At 33.8% G+C, this 17,947-nt stretch overlaps 1 protein-coding gene and 1 long non-coding RNA gene across 2 annotated transcripts; both read left to right on the plus strand.

Annotated features, from left to right (window-relative positions):
* The first annotated feature begins 1,737 nt into the window (after window positions 1-1,737).
* On the plus strand, window positions 1,738-3,635 carry LOC128873817 (NADH dehydrogenase [ubiquinone] 1 beta subcomplex subunit 5, mitochondrial). Its single transcript, XM_054117701.1, has 3 exons — window positions 1,738-1,897; window positions 2,973-3,184; window positions 3,260-3,635. The coding sequence occupies exons 1-3, from the start codon at window positions 1,810-1,812 to the stop codon at window positions 3,494-3,496; spliced, it is 537 nt and encodes a 178-aa protein (XP_053973676.1). The 5' UTR covers window positions 1,738-1,809; the 3' UTR covers window positions 3,497-3,635.
* On the plus strand, window positions 1,904-2,769 carry LOC128873818 (uncharacterized). The gene is made up of 2 exons (XR_008456499.1): window positions 1,904-2,066; window positions 2,154-2,769. It is a non-coding gene; the product is annotated as an uncharacterized LOC128873818 (long non-coding RNA).
* Window positions 3,636-17,947: the final 14,312 nt, after the last annotated feature.

The raw sequence follows: 17,947 nt of genomic DNA on the forward strand, positions 1-17,947 counted from the left end.
TACACTTTGGCGGATGCGACTCCAAGGCAATTGATTTTGCAATTTCGCCCTTAAAACTTTAAAAACAATAAAAGTATGTTTGCTATCTTCATTTTATTGTTTATAAAGTTTTAAGGCCGAAATTGCAAAATCAATTGCCTTGGAGTCGCATCCGCCAAAGTGTAACGAATATATGAAAATCAGAATTATTAGAAAATATTGCTTCTTTGCTTCAATATCCTGAAAAAAAATCATGCTAGCCTAATCGTCCTGTCCTCGTCTCTCCTGCAATTTTTGTATCGCCCTCTCTGTCCTTGTCCCGCAGTTTCCTACTTTTTCCGCAACTGTCGCTGAAGTCAACTCGAAGTTTGGCTCTGGCTCCTGCGCGTTAACACTTCTACACTACACAGTTGGTACTCCTTATACAGTCTTCATGCTACATTCTTATTAGAGATGGCTAGAACTGCTACTTGTGAATCACTCGTGATTCGATCACATTCATTGCCAATCACGATGATTTTTCACAGTGATTCGTGATTTTTCGTAATCGCTTCTGATCGGTGAAGAACATAATCGTTCCTTGCACGCGTTGTTAGAATCTTCAGCCTGACTGTAACTGCATCGTAATGAAAAACACCCTAACCAGTATATTTTACATATATTCCTACACCTATTACACAATTACCTACACCGCATAAAATAAAGTAAAGTAAAGAATAGTAAATAAAGGAATGCTTTAATGAGGAACAGTGAAGAGTAATGAATATAAGTCAATAATTATGAATTGCAAGTCTTAGTTTAGTTGTAAATGTCTTTAGACTTTTACGAAATGTAATACTGTTAGAAAATAATATAATTAATACATAAAACATAATGCGAATACTATAAATAGAATACAAAGAACAAAATAACAATGCAATAAAATATATATAACAAATAAGTAACTATGTATTGCTGTTCAAGAATAAATTTCTCTGCTTGCAATCTGTTTCTTTCTTCCGTAATCTTGCTTTAGAAAATATTCTTTCGCATGGGACTGAAGTAGCGACCACACAAAATAAATGATCTACTAATTTACTTAATAAAGGGAATTGATATTGATATTATATGCGGATTTTTTATGCAAACTATACATATTGAAACATTTTATAAAAAGTAATTTAATTAAAATCAAGAATTGTGATCACGCAATTCTAGATCACGCTCGTGTATGAAATTAAATCACGATCACCCTCGTGAATGAAATTAAATCATCAACGTGATCATGATTTTGCGATCACTGTGATAAATAACGGTTAGTGATTTTGCACGCCATCTCTAATTCCTATGTGCCTTTATCCCCTGAACCGCGGTTTTCAAAATCTGATTATCCTAAATATTTGTTTAGAATACTAAGGACAAAAAATATACAAAAAGTCGATAATTATAATTTAAAGTGCTGCCATTGTTTGAATTTTCAATATTTCATAATTATTCTGATTCGGACCACAGCGATGATAATTAATTTCAGATGAACAGTACGACTGGAATCGTAGCAACCACGAACATACTTTTTTTAGGAGAGATTGTACAAGATCACTTGTACTACTTTTTATTTTGATTATTTTTACAAAAAATAATGCAAAAAATTGTGTATGTTTTTAAAATGTGAATAAATATGTATGCAAAACCCATTATAAAAATTCCTTATAGACCAAAGAGAAAAAAATCCTCAGAAAGCACTAAAAATTGACGCTCTAGAAGCAAGGCGAATTTTGCTTTACACTTTGCTTGACATCGCTGTTGCTTACAATAATAGAGAAGCAGAGTTGAGTAGAGTTACGAAGCAAGATGGCGGTGTGGAGCAGACTTTTCCTCTCGGCCGGGCAAAAATTGTTCAAATCTAATGGAGCATCGGCGAACGTAATGTCAAAGAATGGTAATTACGAATTTCAGAAACAAAGAAGCGAGAACAGGTTGTGTTAGTTTCCTAGACTAGTCACTCGATAAACACCGATAGTGTTTTGTTATGCAACCTCTCTGTATATTAATTCAACTAAATCATCTGTTTAAAGTTATTATTGCCATCGTAACACGTACAAATTCTGGTAATAGTACAACAGCTCGATCATTCTGATATTTTACTCATGCCAAGGTTTGAAAGTTACTTAACAGTGTTTAATTCTCTTTCATAGTAATACCAAGCTATTATGACAGCACATAGACATTTTAATGAACTACTGTACGAAAGTACAGTGAACCTTCTATTTAGATGGTTTGTTACAAAGCTTTTAATGTAAGGTGAATATCGTTCAAATGAAATTATATAAATACAATATAAGCATGGAAAAAGAAAAGTCAATCCTGGATCAAGGTGAATGGGGAAGAATGAGTACTGTAAAATCTCAAGTATAATCCACACTGGCATATATAATAATCCTGCTTGATTTAACTCAAATATTTTAGATAAAATAGTACTTTATTCTTTCATTTCTTATTTAACGGAATATTACTGTTATCAGTTTTATGCATTTAAAATCACTAAAACAAGTAAAAGGTGTACATACTATACTTGAAATTTTATGGTAGAAGGAACACGGACAATGATTAATCTTTTTTTAGTTGCAGGCTTTAAAAAATGTTAACTAAAATGTCTGACCTAACTTGATTTGCGATTTCCTTCAGGACTGATCTTTCGTTTTATCCTTAATATGTTTCGTATGTAATTTCAAAAGTTAATCAAAGCGAAATTGATCTACATGTATCTTTTTATGAAAAAATAAATTAAAGAAACTAACCACTTCCACAATGTATCTGCAACCTTTGATTTTTCCAATTCATATAAAAAGTAAATCGCTGATTTGCATTTTGAAAAACTATAATATAAAACTGTAATATATAAGAATATAAGCATAGGCATAACCATGTACAAATGTACCATTCGTTTATATAGCACAGGTGGTAAAGAATGATAAGTATACAGTCGTAAAGTAATGTACTTTCTTTCTTCATAGGAATTGTACGATGCATGTCGGATAACCACTCAATGATCATAACAGCATCTCGCTGGCAGTGGCATCAATTCAAGAACTGGATGCATTTCTATTTTTTTGTGGGCGCCATCCCTGTTGCCATAGTTGTATTTTGCGCTAACGTATTTATCGGGCCAGCTACATTGGAACCAATTCCAGAAGGTTATGTTCCTAAGCGATGGGAATATTTTAGAGTAAGGCTGTTCCAAAATATGTGCGAAGGATACATTAAATAGAATATCAAGTTTAATTTATAATATTTTTTACAGTCACCGATTACAAGGTTTATGTCAAGATATTTATGCCCAATAAAACAACAAGAGTATGAGAAATTCCTTGCTAAGGCAGCTATACTCCAGGAACAAAAAAATCTTAGGATCTTACACAAACAAGTTCGATCACTCATCAGACGTCATCAGGATTATCCAGCTTTTGCTTATAGAAGAAGTTTAACATCAACAAGTATAAGAAAATATAGAGAACATCTCGACCAACTGAATGGTTAATCCAATGCATTGGACAAACCATTCTTAAAATTTAATACAAGTGATACATATACATAGTGGGATAAAATATTGTGTGAATCAAATGATATGGGTGTAGTAAAGAGAACAGATGTTATCAATAAAAGAATCATTGAAAGTTTTCTTTGCTTTGATATTGATCCAGAGGAGATTATGCACAATCTGTTTCGAAAAAAGGTTCACTTCTGTAGAACTACTTTGTAGTATTAACCGTTTTAGAGCGTGGAGAGTGAGAGTAGGAATGAGATCTCGATAATAATAACAAGAGTGGTCTTTCTGAAGTAGTAGTGATCAAAATGTGCTGTTAACCCTTTGACTGCAAAGAGCGTATATATCCGTCCTCGAAAATTAAACTCAAAGAAATTGTTAAATTCTTCAAATCAATTTTTCAAAAATATCAGCTTACAGGGGATGATGAGACGAAACTTTTTTATATTTGCAATTTATTCATAGGATGCTTAGTTTCGAAAATAAAAATTGAGATGTTAAAAGTTCGATGCAACAAATGAATTTCAGGGAAAAGGTTTTCTATGTTTGGAATTTTTAACTCTGAAACTAAACATGCTATGAATAAACTATAAATATAAAAAGTTCAATCTTATCATTCTCCATAAACTGATATTTTTTTTAAATTCACACCTCTACGCCTCTTAGTATTTCCAGTAAAAATCGTCACGCAGTCAAAGGGTTAAGGATGTTTGGAGATATATTAACACATTGAGTACGGGTGACAAGATATTACGTCTTTAGCAAGCCGAACGTTGAGGCCGGGCGACGAGTGCCAAAAAATATCAGGGCAGTGGAAGCGCTTAGCGCGGGCAAAGCGTCGTACGCAATGTGTTAAAATAGTCCGAATTTATTTAAAAAATTCTAAATTATTTTAACAAGTTTCTTAAGGTTCCTAAAAAATTCGGAGTTGTTTTATTAACCCGTTTATAAGTTTTAACAGTTTCTATGTATAACAAATACCACAGTAGAGTACACATTTATCGATCAACGGTATGCTAGTAAATTTAATGATAGTTTTTTTCTTTCATGAAATATGAAAGTGATACTAAATGATTAGAATTTAGAATTCATATACAAACATGTAGTTCAATGCAATAGTAAATCAAATTTGTTGATACACATGAAACTTGGCCGTCAGTAAAAATTGTACAGTATTGCACTATAGGTAACATTGTAAAATCGGGAAATATTCTACTATAAACTAAACAAAATTAGTTAAAACGCGAAAAATTACAGTAGCAGAGTCGGAATTTGTTAAATCCTTATAAAAATATTTAATTAAAACTCATCACCGAATAATGAATCGATTATGAGAGCATACGATTGTTTCTTCTATAAATGTATAAATTTGTAGTATCTGAAACGTGAGGTTCAGCTGGCCTAACAATAGTAATTGATGCTAGTTAGCCCCTTGAGTAAGGGATGAAATCTTGTAGTGCAAACACAAAGAAAATCTAAAGCTACTGTTCAAAGAGAGTTCAACATTAATTCTTGAAGCAATAATTAAACAAGAAAAAATACGTCATTATTATCACAATTTTGAGATTTTAGACATAATCGAATAAAAGTTTTGCTCGTTTCTATACTTTCAAGTACATAAACGCAATGTTTTCTGTTATGGAATTAAAAAATTATGGTTAATTTGCTTCTTGTACCAATGAAAGGTGAACTGAATCTGTCAATTGATATTACGTAATGATTATTATACAATGCGTTTGAATACCATTAGAATAATCTAAATTTCTAGCTACCCCGAGTGTTCAAATTTTTATAGAAAGAACTTTTAGCTGCTCCTTAGATCAGGATTTGTTCCACAATATCAAATCCAATTGTACGAGTTGATTAATAAGTCTTTAAAGTAATTATTTTCAACCCTACAGTTGTATAATTCCTTACCGTTTATTCATCATGATTTGAGTAGCTTCTCTACTGTGCTCCTTTAAATCTTGTACACAAATCTGTCTCTGAAAGATTCTGAAAATCAGATGACTATATAATCATTAATTAATTGCAATTTTTCCGTTGATTATCTTACTCAATCGAAAGTGGAGCAGCATATAAAGATAATAACAAAGGAAAGGGTTTCTCAAAAGGAGCTTCATAATTTTATTCTTTAATGATTAAAGTATCTGTAGGGGTTGTTACGATGTATATTATCTTTCATGTTTAATTGTAATTATTAGATTGCAGATATTTATACAAAATAAAATGTTTGCAAATGTACCTACATAAATTGATCCTAAATAGAAATGTATTTTACTCTGAAAATATTATAATATGAACTTTACTTTTAATATTTTTTTATAATATTGGATACTGTGTGCATTTTGTAGTTTCTTGCATATTCAAATTCCCTATAAATGCATAAAAATCTGCAGTCTAGTAATTATGCATCTGTTCATTTAAAATACAAGATTCAGATGTATTTCAACTATACAAGCTTCAAGCCATTTCTGTTTGATTACAAACAGAATCCTGTAGCCCCTCTTGGAAAACCCTTTATATAACACATGATTATGTCACGGTGAACGGGCGAAGATTAGCAGCAGTTGTTTTTCAAGCCAACCCTAGTGCGTCTTATTAGTGCAAGAAATGTTCTAAATTATACATTGCACGTAATTACTACGGTTGATAACCGGTTACTTCGATATTCGAGAATCTGATAAAAGTCATTAAGTCAATGGAATTATTGAGTTGGTGCATAAGCAATGACCATTTTTCTTTTTTCAAATTTAAAATTGCGCGCAATTTTGTTAAACTTGTAAACAAAATATTCTGTCGTTTGAAAGAGAATCGTTTGCTTTATTATTATACTATACTATATTTATATACTTAATTATTATACTATATTGTACTACCTTTATATATACTACTTATAATACTATAAGGATATACTAATCAAAAACCTCTTATGCTGCACATTGAAAGAAGCTTTACAAGAAGGTGCACTATATAGTGCAGAAGGATTTCGATAAGTATATCCTTGTAATATAGTAAGTAATATATATATAAAGGTAGTATAGTATAGTATAATAATTAAAGAAATTAATACTAGAATTTACTAAATATCCACTAGTCTACAGCATTATATTTGTACTTTACAAGTATTTTCTTCTGACAAATCATGTACACCTTGTGCTATGCATAAGGACAATTTAAAAAAAATGAAGTTTTTAGAATGAAATCTCTTAAAAATAAAGCTTATTAAATTATGGGAATTACATTTTGAAAAAGATACTCTTTAGAAAATAATGACCAAGCAAGCGTATGGATTTTTTTCCTACTTTTTTTCAAAATTTGAAAAGAATTGTTTTAATAAATACGTTTTTTTTACACCAACGAATTCAGTTTAAAAAACTACGTAAAAGTTTCAAAATAGCATCTCAATAACTACTGGTAACTGATTTTTGTGGCAGCGTTCTCCTTTAAGATAGTATTTTTTTTAAGATCCGAACATTGCCTATTTTTTCAGTCGATAAAGTAGAAAACACTCTTAACTACACGATAAAAGATATCGAAACTTTGCCTACTAAATTACTTATATTTCGATGATACATGAGAATTTTTTCAAAACTTTTACTAAAATAATATGTCAGTTGCAAGAAAAGTGTATCCTTTTCCGCTGACGTAACAGATTTCAGCTCGCATGGTAAATCTGAAATAAAAAGTACGAATAAAAAGAACGAACAAGAACAAAAGGAAAATATTGAAAATTGTACAATTGATAACCATATTTCATTTTACAGAGAAATGGCTGGCAAGATGACTCGGGATTGGTTTACACGATTCAAAAAGGACAATTTCTCAAACGATTCTAAATAAATCATGTTGTCGAAGAGGGCCCAACGGATAGGGTAGAGATCGTTAGGTACAGAAGCTCGTAAAGAGCTATTGCACAAATAAAAAAAATTTCGTAACAAGCAAGGATGGGAGGACGTTATTTAGAAAAAGATTTATTCGAAGTTATTCGAATAATGCCGAACTCTGAGTCTCGCGTTGCGTCACAGGAGAATTCGTGAAAATATCTAATCGTTGTGTTGTTCGCGGTGAGTCAACAAAAAAAATAAAAAAAATAAAATGGTGGATTAAACACCATGAATTACCAGGTATTTTTTTTCAACGTTCGATGGATCGGCCGTAATGAACAAAAACGACCGATTAAACGAGTCAAATTACTTGGCGGATTAGTATTTTTTGCTCGCTGGAGTGTTTCTCGATTAGATCTTAATTGTCTTCCATCGTACGAGAGATGAAAAGCCAGTGTACTCGTAATTCTAGGCTAGCGATTCTGCGAATCGAATGCATCATGAAAGGCCTGCGGAATTGCTCTTTCTAAAAATTTATTCGAACAATTCTAAACGCAGCTCTGGGATGCTGTTATGGCACGGAATCGTCAGTGGTCGCTGGTCGGACGTTTATCGCGATCTATCGGTAATTGCCAGTGACTTAATATCGTTAAGGATGATTACAGCGGAATATGATGTAACGATACGTAGCACAGGTGCGTTGTACATTTATTAATTCTGCGATATAAATATAACATTTTCCACGAGCATTTCCAGCAGATGTTTAGTTAATACGTAAAAATTTATTACGTTTTCTTTGAGACGTGAAACTAAAATAATATGCAGATTCGAAATTACATGGTATCAATCAAATTGTTAAGGAAAAAGCAAAAATTAACAGGATTACTTTACATACTAGAAAAATAAAGAGATATACGGTTACAGAATGCAATAAAATAATATGCATATTCAAAATTACTGGGAGTTAATCAAATTGTTAAGTAACAAAAACAAAAATTAACATGATCACTTTACATGTTAAAAAGGAAAGAAATATACAGTTAAAGAATGCAATAAAATAATATGCATATTCAAAATTACTTGGAGTTAATCAAATTGTTAAGTACAAAAACAAAAATTAACAGGTTTACTTTATATACTAGAAAAATAAAGAAATATACAGTTAAAGAATGCAATTTAGAGATGAAAATTACAGTTAAATTTTTAGGATGAAGTAACGTCGATAATAATTAGTAGACTGTCGATGTTTATGAATTTATGGGGAATAGTGACATAGGAAATTCTATGCGAAAGTATGCAAATGCAAAAATGTATAAAATATCAACAATAGTATACATGCTATACCGTTTAGAAGATGAAATATACTTTCATTTAAGTTTCAATTCTTTTCTCGTATCTGTGAAAACATGAATTTGCATAAACATTAGCAGTCTAAAAATTATAAATTAAATTTACATGAATTAATTAGGTACTTATGCAAAATACAAAATACAAAATACAAAAGGTACAAAATAATGTGTATGGGCATATGTAATTTTAATATCGATATATATTATTGAATTGTTTCTCATTGGATTATGCAAGAGTTTAGGAACGACATGGATATTTCATAATATGAAAAGATAATCCAAGAAGTGTCCACAAATCTATCTTACTAAGCCAACAATAGGTTACTCTGACAGCAACTTGATACCACAAAAGAATGCTTGGGAATTGATACGTATCTGCGGTAATTGTTATGTCATTAGATTAGTCCCACAACTACTGTAAACAATCGGCAGATGTGCAGTTTTTGTGGATTTAAGACGGTATTCCAAACGATCAATTTTTTTCTTAAATACATCTTAAGGAGCTTCGAACATTAAAAAATGAAAAAAAAATCACTTTCTTAAAATTAAAATTAAAGCGATTCCGAATAGTTCTGTGGGATCAGAATTTAATTTGGAGCACTAGAAGTGGTAAGAAAATGTTTTTCAAAAAAAAAAGTTCGACTTTTTTTAGAAACTGTATAAAATATCCGACAAAAAACATCAAAAAAGTAAAAAAATTACGCCAAGTATATGAAAAAGTGGAGGACTCAAGGAGTTATTATTGAAAAATAGAAGGTCCCCATAAAAAACTACAAAAAAATAGAAAAAGATGTGAACTCGAAATAAACTGCCAGATGATTTGCTTAGATTTCCGCGTCCTGGAAAGTCAAATGCTTGGCGTGGCCAGCCAAGGCATTCTTAGATCATCAATACCCATACTTTCTCTCTCACAGACTTTCAGATAATTCGTCAATTTAAAACTCTGACAATATTATGAGTACAGTTTCATTGTTTTGCGTTTTAAAATAATTCTTATTCATCGACACCTTGACCTTGCCTAGCCACGCCAAGCATTTGACTTCCAGGCCGCGGAAATCTAGGCAAATCATCTGGCAGTTTATTTCGATTTCACATCTTTTTCTATTTTCTTGTAGTTTTTTATGGGGATCTTCTATTTTTCAATGATAACTCCTTGAGTCCTCCACTTTTTCATGTACTTGGCGTAATTTTTTCACTTGTTTGAGGTTTTTTATGGGATCTCATTTCTTTTTACAAATCATTTATTATATAGAATCTATTTTAAATTTATAAAAATAAAATTGATATTTCTGTAAACGCTGCATAAGAAGTCTAAATTATTATTTTTTTTTTTTAATTGAATAAAGTAAAATAAAGGGAAAGGGGAAAACAAAAGCGTATATATATATTTCATATAATTTATTAATTATAAACACTTATTCGTTCAATTTATAAATAATTATATATACCTGCAATTTTTTTTCTTGCTGCAAAAAATATTAATGTTAATGATAAAATGAGAAAATGACTCCATTTCTATAAGCTCTACATAAAAAGTCTAAATTAAAAACACTAGTAGTTGGATCTATTCTGTAAGGTACCTGACAATTCAGATTTTGACAATTTACCTTGTAATGAAAATGGATAAACATTTTACAACAGTTGCTGCAATTTGTTAACGAATAACCTCCAAGCCTGTGGTTCCCTTCACTTGTATAAGCTTTCCATAAAAAGTCTAAATTCAAAACACTTTGGTGGTATGGATCTATATTAAAAACAGTTTTCTGTATGAATAAAGGTATCTCGCAATTCAGATTTTGACAACTTACCTTGTAGTCAAGATCGTTCAATACTTTACAACACTGGCTGCAAATGGAAAAAATGAGGTATTAAGGCAAAAAGAGGTCTGTGTAAGAAAAAGTATCAGAAAAGTGCAATACATAGGGGCGAATAGTAAGTAGCTCTCAGTAAGCACTATAAACACACAAAAACAATTTTTAACAACCACTCTAAACCTGAACTGTAATAGGATTAACCCCGCCATCAACCAGTGTTACTTAGGGTATCGAAAAGCCTTGACTCGGCCCTGGAGGCCGCGTTCTGGAAATTCCTTCCGTATTTTACCAGTTTCACCCCCCCCCCCGCATTTTTTTTTTAAATTCCTTTTGACATTAAGACAAAAAGAGATCTTTGTAAGAAAAGGTATCAGAAAAGTGCAATACATAGGGGCGAATAATAAGTAGCTCTCAGTAAGCACTATAAACACACGAACCCAAAGAGTCCGTGCCATTTTATTTTCCCGAATCTATCCGACTCACGTACACACTATCGTAGGTTTGTGTCCATAAGTGGTGGGGATAGACCCGGGAACGGGACCCGTTGACACGGGTATAGTCGCTGAAAGGGATCTTGTGAGGTCGTAAGGTCGGTCGGACATCGATCTTTACAACTTAAGTCGATCGCAATTAGTAATCTGACACCTTTTTAGACAAGGACAGAGCTAGACTTTTCGTTCAGGGCCGTCTGGTATCAGAATTAGGATATTCATATTTCAATAACCTTTTTCTTCTTATGTATGTTCACACATAATTCTGTTGGCCGTCTTATTGAAAGTACTGTGGTAGGTAGGAACTTAGTTAACCAATCATCGTCAACAGTTTTCCAATTTGGAAAAACCCGCGTAGCAAACATCAAGTCTTGGGGCCTCGGGGTGTAACGTGGGCATGTATACTTTAGAGCCGCGACACCCCTGTCGTCCTACGGATCAGTTACCTGGCCCAATAAAGCAATAACTACTGTTTCGGTTTACGACCTCACAAGATCCCTTCCAGCGATTATATCCACGAATCGAATCTGGCATCCCTGCTGATCTCTGCCGGAGGCTCGAGTTGTGCAGGTCGGGTCCCATTGCGAGTCTCCGACTCTAAGAAGCGAACGGCTGGTTACGAGTTGCACAACGATGTACAATCGCGTGCCACGTGAGCAACAGGTAATTGACATGATAGACGGAAGGGAAAAAAAAAGACGATGACACGTCATAGTCGAAGATGAATTCGCGAGAGGAAGTGGTTTCGTGTACGACGACGCGCAGAAGTCGTTCGCATACCTACACTTGCGAATCCTCGTCAGGTTTGCACGGAAGAGAATCGCCATAGAATTATGCAAGATACGCGAGCCAACCTTGGCAATGACCACTAACTACTATAAGCTGCGTTGGCACACCGACGCGACGCGTCGCGCATACATCGGCCTGTGTCATTAACTCGCCGCTAGCGCAACCGTGCACGGATCGTTCCGACACTGTCTGAGCGACAGACATCATTCTCTATCGATCGATTTTTCCACCGTTTCATGCAAAAACACTTGTTGGAAAAGGTCCTGCTCTTTTTCGCGTCTTGTATGCATGTAATGGACACAGGGAATAGAAAATGTTTTAGAATAGCCACCACACAAAATGAATGATCTACTAATTTACTTAATAAAGGAAATATGAAATTGATATTATATGCGGATTTTTTATGCAAACTATGTATATTGAAACATTTTATAAAAAGTAATTTACTTAAGGGGGGAGGGTCAAGTAAAATTCAAAATTTTGACCTTTTTTACTTTTGGTTTAGAAAGTTAGTTTACGTGGCGTGAAATTTTAACTTTAAAATGTTTGTTTTTTTTAAATCTAGGTTGATGCAAAGCGTGTTACTATATTTTAACGAAAAATTGGTGGATTTTTTATTTCAAATAATTAGAGCGATCTGTGCGTTGCACGGCGCATTTACGAGAAGTCAACTTCAAACAGCTGCTGTTCATTCGTTTATGAATATTTTTACATAACAAAAATTATATAGATTATCTAGATGCAACAAAATAATAAGTAATTAGTTGTAAATAAATATATGTTACGCACACTTCAAAAATAATTCGCGAAAAAGCGGTTGTTTACTTGACCCTTCCCCCTTAAGATCAAGAATTGTGATCACACAATTCTAGCAAGATAAAAGAATCACGATCACGCTCGTGTATGAAATTAAATCACGATCATCCTCTTGAATGAAATTAAATCACCATCGTGATCGTGATTTTGCGAACATTGTGATATATAACGGTTAGTGATTTTACACGCCACCTCTAGCTCTTGCACGCCTTTTGCCTCGAACAAACGAAAAACGCGTCACGATACCTCACTCGATCGATGCCTTGACCGATTCGTTCACCGATCGAAACATAACCTTTCTTCATGTATAAAATTTAAATATTCTGCTATGCATTCAGAAGCGACGTTAAGGGGGTATCCTGAATAAGGAGGTCTAAAACAAGCTGTTTTTCGTGAATCTTTATAGGGTGGAAAAAAATAATTAATTCTATCGAACGTTTTCTCCTATTTTCATACATATTTGAGTAGTCTGTAGAAATTTTTTCAACAAGAAGTATTCAAATTCAGTCGACTGCGACGCACATTTGTAGAGCACCTCAGAATTAAAACCTCCTATCGGCGGTAAAGATGCAGGTCGTAATTTTGCTTCGACACAAAAAAGAAACCAAAAGAAATGTTCATTTTCATACATTTTTCTTCTATGTGAAGTAAGAAAATTGATACAAAAAAAATTTTAAACAACTTTTTTAACAAGTTAAAGTGATTTGTTTCACCTGTTACGTTCCCGTTCTAAATTTCTTTATTTGGAGTCGGATGTGCGCACCCGGTATTCTTCGCGTAGGCATAGGAATTCGAGACCAATGCGAAGCTAGGGCGTAGTCCCTCGGAAATCTCGGAATCGTGCAATGTACTTTCCCGCCACCCCTTAGCCTATGATTTTTGGGTATAAAAAGGGTGACGAAGAAGGCATATCGGGTCTAGTCAAAGTCTAGAAAGGGTTCCGTACACGTCTGTGCGTGCTCTTACGATATTTCTACACGAGGAAACTTAGTGAGATCGGGTTCAAGTCCCCTTCGAGCAAATTTTAACCATACAGTACGTAGTCTACTGTTAGGCATTTATTTTATCGTTGTAGTCGTCCCCCGTTTGCTCGCGTTCGTGAAAACCGAGAAGGATTAGATTCTAGCTTCGCGGAATCGAAACTATATTTTTAAACTCAGTTCATATTTGTAACATTAGCTTACCATTAGTACACCGCGACAATTACTCTTATAACAATTGTAAGTCCCGGTGCATATCAGAATATATGTATAATCATTTTTAATTAGTGTTGATCAATAATACCCAGTCCAGGACCCACTAAGGTGTACCTTTGCCGCTCGAGGTACACCAAAAACTGTTACGAGGCCGAATACTAACATTTCCTGCGGCTCCCCACGTTAGCCATACGTGGGTTCGTCCTCGACAACCAACCTCCTGGAGCTCCCTACGTTAGCCATACGTAGGTTCGTCTCCGCGTCTACTTCCTCAAGGCACCCAGTGTTACCTAACAACACTGGTCAAGCCATTAACAAAAACCATATACCAATAGAAAAGCCCCAGCTACGCAGCCCGCCCCCTCCGGCTCGTAACACACCCAAAGAACTCGTTCTTTTTTTCAAACTTGCAGTAATTTTACATTTTACCATTTTTGCGGGTGTTTCTTAGTTCACATAGGAGAAAAATCTATGAAAATGAACATTTCTTTTGATTTTTTTTTGTGTCAAAGCAAAATTACGACCTGCATCTTTCCCGCCGATAGGAGGTTTTAATTCTGAGGTGCTCTACAAATGTGCGCCACAGTCGACACAATTTGAATATTTCTTGTTGAAAAAATTTGTACCGATTACTCAAATATGTATGAAAATAGGATAAAAAGTTCGATAGAATTAATTATTTTTATCCATTCTAAAAAAATTCACGAAAAACTGCTTTTTTTAGACCTCCTAATTCAGGATACCCCCTTAAGAAAAAGAAAAAGGTAATTCGTTAATGAGTCGAAATACCATGAGTGGAATCGAAAGAAGTATGCGTGGATCGCGTATTGTTATAATGTATCGATGGAAGCTTTTTCTCTGATTCTTGATTAACAGAGTGACGGAGAATTTGTATATCTTCATTAAGAGGAATTTTATGTTTTTCTGTAGTTTTTTACTACCCTGCTATTGTTCGTAACGCTACATATCCAAGAACAACGATTAATATACTATTAATAATACAAACTGCAGTTATGTCATTTTTTTTATTCAAAATGCGTTCGACGGGGATTATCGTGATCGCCAGTTATTATATTTAAAGAAAAAGGGTTATTTTCATTTACGAATAACGTAAGTAAAATTATCATTGGTTCTCTTGACTGTATGTAGTAGGGTGATGGTTAAAATTTAAATTGTTGCAAACAGCCTATGAAAAGCTTCTTTTTAGTGAAAGAAAACGAGCAAAATTTTTCGTTTTAGTAAAAAATGATAAAATATCACGAGCCGTCGAACAATCAAAGTTCATTTTTCGATGTAATCACAATTTTTTTTAAATATCTCGAGAGATATACAGAGTTAAGGAAAGAAACCATAGAAACGATTTTGTAGTGAAATTAAATTCTCTATGCAAAATTTTCCATCCATTTGATCAAAAAATGAATTTTTATAAAGATATCATTTTTAATCCATTGTAATTTTTAAAATGCTTACTAGATAAGATCTACGAAGTTTTTTTTAAATATTTCATGAAATATGCAGAGTTAAGGAAAAAAACATAGAATTGATTTTGTAACAAATTACATTCTCTACGAAAAAGGCTGAATCAATTTTTTTTTAAATGTGTATTTACGAAGATATTAAAAAAAAACTTCGTAGATTTTACCTAGTGATTATATGTATTTTTCTCCATAAATACACATTTTTTTTTAAAAATGGACACATTTGAAAAAAAGTGATACGTTTCTATGGTTTTTTCCTTAACTCTGCATATTTCACGAGATTTTTCCATAAATTGCGATTTCATCGCAAAAATGAACTTGCAATTAGATTGTCCGATGGCACGTGGTCTTTTACATTTTAACTGACTTCGAAAAGGAGGAGGTTACTCAATTCGACATGTATTTTTTTTTTTTTGTTACTCGTGTGTTACTCGATTACGCCGAGACGGCTTAACCAATCGGAATGAAACCTGTTGCATCTTGTAGAGCATGTCTTCGGGGTGGTTCCATTGTCAAAAAATTTTGGGATATTTCATTTTTTACCCGTTTCTTTTGCAAAAAAAGACAAAAAATTTTGAATTGGTTGTTATTTCCAATATGAAAAATTTTTCTCTTTCATTAAAAAGAAGCTTTTCATGGGGCGTCCTCGAAAATTTGATTTTTCACAACCACTCTAAACCTAAACTGTAATAGAATAACGCCGCGGTTGTCGACCAGTGTTGCTTAGGGTATCGAAAAGCCTTGATTCGGCCCTGGAGGCGGCGTTCTGGAAATTCCTTCTGTATTTTACCAGTTCCTCCGCCCCCCATTTTTTTTTTAAAATTCCTTTTGACTTCGATACCTATCCGATCTTTATCGGGTTAATCGCGCGGATTATATGAATTGCGTAACGATTGCGCATCCCGCGCCGCGTGGGAAATTGCGTTCGCGTTTGCTAAATTAAAATCAATTTCTCGCTTCCTGTTTCGCATAGCAGAGTCGCAAACTTTGGCTCGACTCGGCGAAGAATATAATTGCGTCGAAACTGCCTTGTCACCTCGGTAAATGCCAGATCCATGCAACACGTGCGCTCGCTCTCCAATTTTAATCTCTTCGAAAAGTCTCCGTCAACTCCGTCGCGATTAATCCTCACAGGAGTCCTAAGCGGACTCGCGATGGACTTATCTGATTCACGGTTGTCTGTTGCGCAGAAATCGAAAGGTGCACACCATACACTACTTGCTGCTAGATTGTTTGCTTACGTCTGTTCCAAATTGGAATGTGTGATGGGCATTGAGCTCTATCCATGAAGACTGTATAAGGAGATCCGAATCGATACGAAAGTTACTAGAAAACTGTTAGCAAAATCCCGAGCTTTAAGTTATGAATATTTCGTCCACTCGCGGCGCTAGACTACGATATACATGTATGTATGTATGTATATATAGGGTGTCCCAGCCTTAGTGATAGAGCGCTCTAACTTCAAAACTATCGGCCGAATGGAAAATTTCAAATATGGAAATTGCATGGTAAAGTGGAGCTCATGTTTCAGCGAGAAGGAATTTTTGTTAACTTTGTTATTTAATGAGATATGATGGTCAAGTTTCGTTTTTCAAACGGAAATATATATATTTTTTTTTATACCATGCGATAGTACTTTTCAAGACGAATCCATTAAGCTTGAATGAATTTACCCGATTTGTTGGGTAAGGTTGTCCTGACTAACAGGAATAGGTCAACTATTTAGTATTAATTATACTTTACTATTAATTATATGTAACTTTTATTCAGTTATCGTGTTTACTACTCGACATACGAGATAGAACTAAAACACGTGCCTTATTTGCGGTGACCCGCCGGAACATATGTACAAAATGTCAAAATTTTTAATTTTACTTGACCCTCCCCCCTTAAAGCTGACTGAATTTGTCTTGAAAAATACTATCGCATGGTATAAAAAAAAATATATAGTTCCATTTCAAAAACGAAACTTGACCATTATATTTTGTTAAATAACAAAGTTAACAAAAATTCCTTCTCGCTGAAACATGAGCCCCACTTTATCATGCAATTTCCATATTTGAAATTTTGCATTCGGCCGATAGTTTTGGAGTTAGAGTGCTGTATCACAAAGGCTGGGATATATATATGATAATACATATACATGTGACATGTATATATCGTAGTCTGTGCTTAAAGCTCGGGATTTTGATAACACTTCTACACTACACAGTTGGAGCTCCTTATACAGTCTTCATGGCTCTGCAAAATGCAAAATGGTTGGTTCCGGTATTATCCTATAGCAAATTTATTTGTAGAGGGGGAACAAACGTACGCCGTAACATAACCTACCCGAGCATCGCTGAGCATTGTCGAGTGAGTTACTTTCAGATTCTTTTCCGCATAAAATTGGATAAATACAATATAAATTGAATTGTGACAAATAATAAAATTTAGCTCTATATCAAATTGTATATATTTGTATGATCTAAATTATGGTATGTAAATTATGTATACTACACTAGCGGACAAGCAAACCGGAACGATTTTTCAAATGTTCATAACTATGAGAGTTTTCAACCGATTTCGATGAAACTTCGTGAGGAATAGTCTTCAAGTGTCTTCTGGGCGCGTGCAAAGTTTGCATTGGCGAGGGTTGATGTGAAGGGGTTAATTCACCCCCCTAAAGGGGAGGGTGTAAAAAGA

The sequence above is a fragment of the Hylaeus volcanicus genome, chromosome 3, assembly GCF_026283585.1.
Source record: "Hylaeus volcanicus isolate JK05 chromosome 3, UHH_iyHylVolc1.0_haploid, whole genome shotgun sequence".
Taxonomy (NCBI): domain Eukaryota; kingdom Metazoa; phylum Arthropoda; class Insecta; order Hymenoptera; family Colletidae; genus Hylaeus; species Hylaeus volcanicus.